The following is a 9,379-nucleotide window of genomic DNA, read 5'->3' as shown; positions in this document are numbered from 1 at the left end:
TTTTTTTCCAAGTAATCCTCAGCCGACTAAGGATCATATCTGGTCCAAAGCATTTACATTTTCCCTTTTTCCGTTTTCCCAAGACATATACATAACAAGCTCTTAATTAACAGCCATGGACCGCGGAGACCATTTTAAAGTGGTAGGGCTAAAAAATCTGGCCAGTACAAGAAAACATTAAGGTGAGCGTTTCGCCACTTAAATTGCACTTGCGCGCCATCCTATTTACAGCCTTAATGAATGTAACATAAAGGTCCACACGTGCTATACTATCCAATATAGTCAATATGTTAAATAAACCTACTTAAGATTGCTACTTGTTGAAGTTGCGGTTCTCATTGCGGAAAAGAAACTCCTGTGCAACCCTATAGAGACACTGTCTGTTCATTACTAGGTTGCTAAACCTTTCGCGATCCATCCTATGGCCGTGCAGATGAGAATAAACGCTCCCCAGTATAGTAGCGCTGGTAGCAGGATTTACAGCAAGCAGCTTACAGATATTTTGTTCTGCTTCTGGAAACTTTGAAAACTGCCAACAGGATTTCGTCAAAACACGATGTCTTCTCTTCATTTAACATATCTTCCAAAATGCTTAGTTGTCCAGGTAGCGCCCATGTATCAACATTTTAGCCTGCGAACGGCAGACGTTTCTCCTCGCTCATCGCCGCTGAGGGACGTGTCGCAAGGAGAAACGTCTACCGTTCGCAGGCTATCAACATCTTTGCTGTATGATGCCTCAAGAATCTTGAACTCTGCCTCATAGTCGTCACCATTACCAGCTTTAACCAAGAAAGTCTCCATCTGGGCGTAGGAGCTGAAGCTTTCCTGATTAAAGCGCTGATCGAAGGCACTAACGATAAGATCAATAGCCTCGTAATAGACCTTTCTTAAAAGTGATCTTTAGCAGTTTGGAAAAATAGCTTAGGTGCACCAACACCAACCTCCAGTCTGGCCGGAGCGCGTCGCTTTCTTAGGAGCGTCGGTTCGCCAACCAGGCGAGCAATGGTCAAAGCTCTGATCAGTGCGCTTTTATGTGAGCGTCTCGTTTGTGACATCCGAGCCTTTGACGTGAGGTAAATATGCAAGAGTAGACGCCATTTATTACTTTCAAGTTGAAAAATCCATACTTTTTCCATGTCAACTGGAGCGCTAGATAATAAATCCAAGCAATAAAAGTGGTAGGGCTATAGCCCTACCAGCCCCTCCCCCTCCGCGGTCCCTGACAGCTGAAACAGCGAGCTGAGGATCGGTTTTCAGGAGACGTTTACCGATTGTAAGGCCAATGGACGAGTTTGCACGACGAGAGCCTTCAGTTTCTAGAGCATCGTATAATGACAGTGTTTTTCTCTCTTTAATTTAGTGATATAGACGTTGGATTTGATGTAGAAGGTGTTGCGAGTGCGACGATTAAGATTAACAGAGAACTTGGAAAGCTGAAACTGGGAAAAATAGACCGAGAGTACATACGAGACCCGGAGTTACGTGCTATATTGGCCAGTACAGAACTGGACATCAACATATTTAAACCGTATATTGATCGCAAACTGCGTTTGATAACTTCAGTGGTTTACAGCGAGCATTTTGAACTCAAAGGCAGAAGACGTCTTGAGGTATTTAAACTTAACTTTGTTAGAAACAAGATTGAAGTACGTCGATCTAACAGCTCATTCCATCGGAACTTTTCCGAAAAAAGTTGTTCTTTCCGACGATTTTCTCATGTGCGACCTGTTTCTTTGCAACCACAGATCACGGCGCGCGATCTATGGTAGAACATATAGCGAAATAGCATTAGTAACACAATCTCAAAAACTATGGAAGCCGTAGGCATGTAATCCGGCACTCTAAGACAAGCAGAGTTAATGTTTATTACTACTATTATGAACGCATTTTTACCTAAAATATTGTGTATTGTCGTTGTTGTAGCAGAAGACGGCGAATTGTAGCGATTTAAAGGGTGTTGCACACACTTCAAATCGCTAAAATTCATTTTTGCCACATTCACCAAAATGTTTGTGTGGGCCCCTGTGAACAATTGAGAAGACTGAGGCTTGGAGGACATAAATAACTGGCATTTGAGTTTTACCTCTAACATGTCCTAGTCTCTTGTTTTTTTTTTTCAGACAAACATTTTCCTACATATTGCTGTGTTAAGTATATAAACGCTACAAGGACCAAATGACTGCCCGAGTAAAGGCTAGTTTTATTTGCCCCTCTTGATTATTGGCTCAACAGGGTTCTATCTAGGGTATTTGAGGGGTAGAAGCTCCCCCCCCGAAATGTCCAGCTTCCCCCCCAAAAAAATTAATATTGTTGTCAGTACAGTATTAAGTAACTATATCGTCACTGCAGGTCACTGCACACACTGTAATACTTCTCAAAATTGTGTCTCAAAATGCACCAAATTCATCTCAGCACATATTCATTTCAAAAATTTTGGGGAGGGGGCATGCCCCTGGACCACCCTAGGAAGCTCGTGGCCTTCGGCCACTCGGGACTTCTCCCCTAAACGATAAATCCTGGATAGAACCTTGCTCAAGAAAATACTCATTTTGCTCGTTAATCTTATTCTTAAGGTTGAGGGGCGCGCAGGAGTTACAATTCCAATAGACGCTTTCCTTGCTAAATTGAAGGGACACTTAAAAGAGGTCGTCATTCCACCGAAGTTGGCGGAAAGAAACAATCGTGGGCCTGTTCTCTTTAAGTGTTGCCGCGTGGTTTTCAACAAACAAACTAATAAATTAGAACTTCCAGAAGGGGAGGATGTTGGTACAGCTGTCACCAGACTCTTTGAAGACTATGAAGCAGAGGAACATAAGAATACTATAGTAGGTCTGAAGGAGGACGAGGAGAGCGATTTAGCAGGTATGAGCCCCCGGGGGTCCTCCAGAAAGGGGTACCTTTTTCAGGCTTCAGTTATATGAAAGGATAGGGATTTTACTAGTTGAAATATTAGAAAGGGTAGGAAATTCTGCTAATAGATGCATTTTATGGCAGTGAAAAATTTGAAAAAACGTTCTAGTTTTGTGATTTCTTCATATTTAAACGACAGGGAGTTTGCGCCAGTTAAAAGGGTTGTCAAAAGTCTAAATTAGGTATGTAAAAAAGGTACCATTTAGAGTAAACGGGTTTATTTTTCTGCCCAAATAGGTATATAAAATGGTTAAGGGTTGGATCTTGGGGAGGAGCCTCCCCGTATAAAAGTACCCCCGGTTATGAGCCCGGATCCGCCACGTTCACGGCGTGACTGGAAGCAGTGCGTATTAGCAGTGTCTTTCTCACTGTCCTGTTTCTGGAAATATTCGCTTGGCTTGCCCGGCGAGTGTTATTATTTGAAAAGTTCCAATCCGCTTAGCTGTTGCCTGAAAAAACTGCCATACCGTAAAATTCCGAAAATAAGCCCCGGGGGTTATATTTTTCTAAGGCCTCTTTTGAGGGGCTTATCTACGAAGGGAAGTTTATGTTTAAAATCGATTGGGCTAGCCTTATAGGTGGAAGTAAATTTACCGTTTTTGCTTTGTTTTACTTAATATTTGAGGGCAATTTTCCAAGTACGAGCCCCCGGGGGGCTTATTTTTGGAGGAGCGATTTAACGGAGGGTTTTTTGCGTTACCGGTTTGGGGGACTTATATTTGAAGGGGCTTATTTTCGGAAGTTTACTGTAACTTTGCGACGCTTCCACTGGTTTCCCCGCGAAATGACGTTTGAGAAAACATTAAGTAGTAACAGGTCATCAGTGTGGAATTCCTGTGCCCCTTCCTCAGACATCCTTTCATGGGGAAATCAGTTGTAGTATCGCGACATGTCGGCTGTTTTCTCAGGCAAGGTTAGCTGGGGTCCCGGAATCACGATATGGGGATCCCAGTTTACCGGGCCGGCTCGGTTGTATATGTAATCGTGAAGTTGATTTTTGTTCCGTTTTGTGCCAAGATGTCGACAATTAACAATTAGTTCATACGTCAGCGTGCGTATGTCCTGATATTGAGCAGGCAGGAAGTTTGGAGAGCACGAAAGAGGCGTAAGAGTTGCTCGAGGGGCAGCCGAGAGTAACTCTAGCCTCTTGAGTGCCGTCCAAACTTCCCAAGTGCTCAATATCTCGACATACGCACAGCTGAAGCATGAACTAACTGTTTTATAACATTATTAAAGCGATAAATGCAGCAGTTAACTTGAATTTTTGTTCTTGAAGCGCGCCCTCAAAGCAGTACACGTCAATGTCTACGTGACTATATTTTTTTACCTCACAATTATGTTTTTGTCTTAGTGAAACTGAGAGAAAGTTTAATCAAGTCGCTTAAGATAACAGTGAAAAAGATTGTAAAATCCACATTGAGGTGCTTCACCAAAAAATTCTTTTTGAAAGAAATAACTTTACAAAGAATGATTTGCACCCTTGCGCAGATGTCAACAACATCTTCACCTCTTTTCCCTACTATCGGTTGGCAAATGCAAAAGTTTTCTCTTAAATTTACGTTATAAAACACATGGTTAACGCTTCATTGTGTACTGTTAAGTTATGGATGCACTTGGGAGACGTCTTGGGAGGATTGCTAAGCTTACAAGAACTCGCGGTATAGTTTATTGGCGTCATCAGCGTGCTCGATGGGAATATGAAGCACGCTCGCGCTATTGAATTTGAATAGACGAATTCTCTAGCTATGTTATAAATTGAGCTAACCCAGTTCATTTGATCAGCCCCTAGAAAAGACATATTTTCGTACCTTAGAGAGGTTTGGGCCTTGCGGATGCTGAAAGAAAATGACAAATATCCATGTTTACTCCGTGATGGTTGAAATTTATCCTTGTTGATTTATGACAGCGAGTCTAAGTATGAGCGAGTTTGAGTCAAGAAAGTGATCCAATAATATAAGATACCATAATTATATACATGTATTTTCTTCATGTTAGATTTCTTTTCGGATGAATACGAAGATAGCAAGAAGCTGGAGAGAATTAAGACATCAGTTTTGAAGCCAAGCAAGGACAGAGCAGAGAGGAAAGCGCGGATCAACAAGTATCTCAGCTGGGTTAGTGAGATCATTGTAAACAAGTTACAACTCTCTTTGTATGTTATACACAAAAATCAAACTAACAAACACAAGTTACAACTCTCTTTTTATGTTATACACACAAAAAACTAACAAACAATCAAACAAACAAGTTTGTGTAGTAGGGAATTCAAGCTGTTATTGTGGATGTTATTTAATAAGTACTTCCATAATACAGAATAATCAGGGCTGTCTACGTGGCAGGTAGCACAGGTGGCCCAAGCATAATATGAGAGTTTGTATGGGAAAAATAGAGTTTGAAACTTAGATGAAATTAATGAAGTAAAAGCGATAAAAGTTATCAATAAATTATTACCTGGAGTCGTTGTCTTTGTTTTTACGAAGTTTCAGCGCGATTTGGTACTTTTACATCATCTGACCTGACAGTGTAATAATAAGAGACTCTTATTATTACACTGACGGGTCAGATGATGTAAAAGTACTCAAATCGCGCTGAAATTTGGAAAAGCAAAGACAACGACTCCAGGTAATAATTTATTGATAACTTTTATCGCCTTTACTTCATTTATTTCATCTAAGTTTCAAACTCTATTTTTCCCATACAAACTCTCATATTACGCTTGGGCCACCTGTGCAGGTAGTATGCATTGCAGTGCAAAAATGAAAGCGGATATCGTAGAGAGTACAAGCGCCTCATGGCCTGCGTACGTGGAACGCAGTAGCCTGAGAAAACAGCCGACATATCGCGACGCCACCACTGGTCTCTTCGCGAAATGATGTCTGAGGAACGGGCTCAGAAATTCCATACTTCTGACGTGTCACTATCCAGATCTGGGTGGTTGGCTTCTGATTGATTGAAGCAAATTTTCAACCAATCAGAAGCACGACCAAGATCTAGGTAGTGACACGTCATCAGTATGAAATCTCTGCGCTTATTCCTCAGATGTCATTTCGTGGGAAACTGTTGGTAGCATTGCGATTCCGAAATATCGGCTGGGAATGCAGACTAGAAGAAATTTTAGCAACCGTAACATCGCACTGATTGCACCATAAAGCAATGTTTGAGAACGAACCCTTATTCGTGGCAGTGTATTGTTCAGTTAAGCACTTTTGCATACGTTTTTTGTTTGAAATAGTCCCCTGAAATAATTTTCAAGCCGGGAATTTAAACTGTAATCTTTTCTTTCGTTTAATTATAGTTTGAAAAAGCCTTGACACAGAAACCGAAGACCTTGTTGCTTGAGGAACCTCTTAACGATGACGACTGCACATTCCTTCGTAGCATCTTTCTCAGTGCAACTCCCAATCAACGTACAGTAGATATGACAGAGTTTAAAATGGAAAAGATTCAGGGATATGCAGTTATTTTTAAGCTACTTGCAGGTGAGATTGAGTGTAAAGGAATTCCAGACCATTGGACTGGGTAAGATTTTTCTAGGGCGGTGGTGATATGAGCATCCCCTTCTTACATTACCTTAGCGATGTGGTTATCACTAGGGTTTTTGGAATGGGGATGCCCATATCACTGTGACAGCGGCGAAGGGCAGAAGTGAAAGTGCCTCGTACTTAAGTGGCCGAACCCAAAGATGTAGTGTCAGTGGCAAACTATCATCTGCTCGTACCCTCAGTTGCGGCGTGCCGCAGGGTAGCATATTGGGTCCTTTGCTATTTTTAATTTACATTAATGATCTTCCCAACTCCCTGCGGGGCGCCGTACCAAGAATGTTTGCCGATGACATCAACCTTACGCCATCTGCTAAGACGTTAACAGAGCTTAAGCTAGCTCTAACCCCTGAATTAAATAACCTTAGCTGTTGGCTGAAAGCTAACAAGCTTAGTCTAAATGTTGCTAAAACAGAGCTAATGATTATTGGATCAAGATAAAGACTATCTGCCCAATGTGACGATGTAGAAATCAGAATTGATGACCAAATTATCAAGAGAGTCGATCATGCCAAATCCTTGGGTCTAACCATAGATGCTGAACTCTCCTGGGGTAAACACGTTGAAGAGATTTGCAGGAAAGTCTCTTCAGCTATAGGCGCCCTAAAACGTGTGCGGCCGTTTATATCCAAAGAAACTGCAATTCAAATTTATAACGCCTTAATTAAGCCTCATTTTGATTACTGCAGCCCCGTCTGGGACTGTTTGAGTGGTTACTTGAGTGATAAGCTCCAAAAATTACAGAATCGTGCAGCCAGAGTTATTACTAAATCACCCTTTGATGCAAGCTCAAACCACCTTCTCTCCACCCTCAGCTGGGAGAGGCTATCTCTTCGACGAAAGAAACAAAAAGCCTTAATGATGTATAAAACCATGAATGACCTTGCTCCGGAATATCTACAAAGTCTTTTCTCTCAGCGTCACTCTGCTTACAACTTAAGAAACTCTGAGGGAAGGCTGACCCTGTCCAAACCAAGCACCAATTATTTGAAACGAAGCTTCTCTTACAGCGGGGTCATGTTATGGAATAACTTGCCCAAAAACTTAAAAAATGCTGCATCCGTTGAGCATTTTAAGCGAAATATCAAGAAGGTAGCTGATATATCGGATTCCCACACGGCAATCATATAAAGCAGTTGTAATTAGTTTTAGTTTTTAACTTAAGCTTAACTGATGATTTCCCGTGTTTAAATAAAGATTTACATACATACATGGGAAAATGCAGCCTGGTGATAAAGAGGTGTTAGGAGAAATGTCCAAAGCTATTTCCTGGTTGATATGGTTTACAGACTGTCCAACCTTTTAAGAATAAAAATTCGGGAGATTCAGTTTAACCACAGCCGAAAAACGCGAGCGTCAAAGGTCTGAGCCTCTAGGGTGGGAGGTATGGGACATGCTTCCTCAGAAAATTTGAAATTTTGATGATTTGAAAGGCTTCTTCTGTGTTCGTAAAGGACAAATTCTCTGTTGAAAATATTCGGTAAATCGATCGCCATTTTTCTGTGGCTTGTTTTCTGTAACAATTGACCATCAAGATAGCGGACACAATCACAAATCCTTTATTAGCTTGCGTGGCTTCGCGTACAAGTACTTGCAGATTTTGTTTTGAATTAATTTCTTGCGGTTAGGTTTCTTCTGTTTTCTATATCAGTTTTAACTGAAACTATAAAAGTGTACTCTGTTTCGAGTTCTTGTGTAAGTATCATAAGAATTGGATGAAAATATCAGAACTGATGTCAAAATCGGGTTTCTTCCTATTCCCGTCGTAGTTTTCAAGCAAAATCAGGGCACTCACGAGGAGAGCAGGATGGTTGGACAACCTGGGTTTAACGTAGCTACACTGTGTGATTTACTATAAACACTTTGGTGATCTTTGGTGGTCACTTTTCAGCGCTTTCCAACTGTGACAAGTGCTGTAAAGGATTTTAAGAGAAGAAAAGTTGAAGTTGTGTCTACCGATACAACAACTAAAAGACTAAGGAACACAAAACCCGTTGTTTCATTAAATAATAAAAATTTTCCATGCTATTGGCTTTTCACGTTAACTATTTAATATTTAATTCTTTTTGAAAATTAGGTTTGTCTGACACGGACTGGAATGAAGTCGAAAAGGCCTGGGCTGAGTGAAGATAAACAAGTCAAGGAACGCGATCTTCGTCAACCAAATGAATTACATTAAGTTTTGCAGTTATATTACAGACAGTCTCTTTAAAAAATGGATTCTAAGCAGCTGTTTTGCAGATTTACTGCTGGGTAGATTTAAAAATTTCTAACCCCTAATTTTACAAGAATAGGGTGAGTTGAAAACACTGACCCTCGGTCCGCGGACTACCCACTGACCGCACTGCGCTGCCTACTGATTCATGAACAGCCGCCTTCTTGCATGTTGCCTGTTTCCTCGACCTTTTTTCAGTCTCGCCCCATTCTTTTGTTGGTCGTTCAAAAGAGTGGGGATCGGAGGATCATTTGACTGTTGAGGGTGGGCGAGGTAGGGAGGGGGGTTATTGGTGATTTCAGAAAAAACATCCTGCAGAATGATTTCCAAGGAAAAAATATCTGCACTGAACAAAAAAAAAAACTCATGGCGTATAATGCTGGGAAAAAAACTTACACCGTTATATGACGGGGAAAATTCTTAACCAAACCAAATCACCCACACCTTCCCCCCCCCCCGCCTCCTCAAAAGTCAAATGGTCGACTGGGTCCAGGAAAAAGCAATATGGCGGATGTTTATAGCGTAGGAACGCAGGTAGGTTTATTGTATCTCTTTACCACGTGAGATGTGACTTTGGTTGAATTTTAAGGGTAATCCGTAGGGGTAGTTCAAGGAATGGGGGTCAGCGTTTTCAACTCACCCACAAGCACATACCCAGCGGAGGGAGTATCCGTCCTCAGCGACAGGGATTGGCAAGGGGCAGCTGTATTCGTGG

At 41.4% G+C, this 9,379-nt stretch overlaps 1 protein-coding gene across 1 annotated transcript in view; it reads left to right on the top strand.

Moving 5' to 3' along the window:
- LOC140933760 (uncharacterized) overlaps positions 1 to 8,917 on the top strand; it is a 15,276-nt gene extending 6,359 nt beyond the window's left edge. The window contains exons 3-7 of the mRNA XM_073383396.1: positions 1,361 to 1,610; positions 2,574 to 2,862; positions 4,906 to 5,024; positions 6,206 to 6,389; positions 8,527 to 8,917. Of these exons, the coding sequence (XP_073239497.1) occupies positions 1,361 to 1,610; positions 2,574 to 2,862; positions 4,906 to 5,024; positions 6,206 to 6,389; positions 8,527 to 8,576 (892 nt within the window). The 3' untranslated portion in view covers positions 8,577 to 8,917. The remainder of the gene's footprint in view (positions 1 to 1,360; positions 1,611 to 2,573; positions 2,863 to 4,905; positions 5,025 to 6,205; positions 6,390 to 8,526) is intronic.
- The last annotated feature ends 462 nt before the right edge of the window (positions 8,918 to 9,379 follow it).

Source organism: Porites lutea, chromosome 4, assembly GCF_958299795.1.
Source record: "Porites lutea chromosome 4, jaPorLute2.1, whole genome shotgun sequence".
Classification (NCBI taxonomy): Eukaryota; Metazoa; Cnidaria; class Anthozoa; order Scleractinia; family Poritidae; genus Porites; species Porites lutea.
This window is presented reverse-complemented; position numbering and strand designations above follow the sequence as displayed.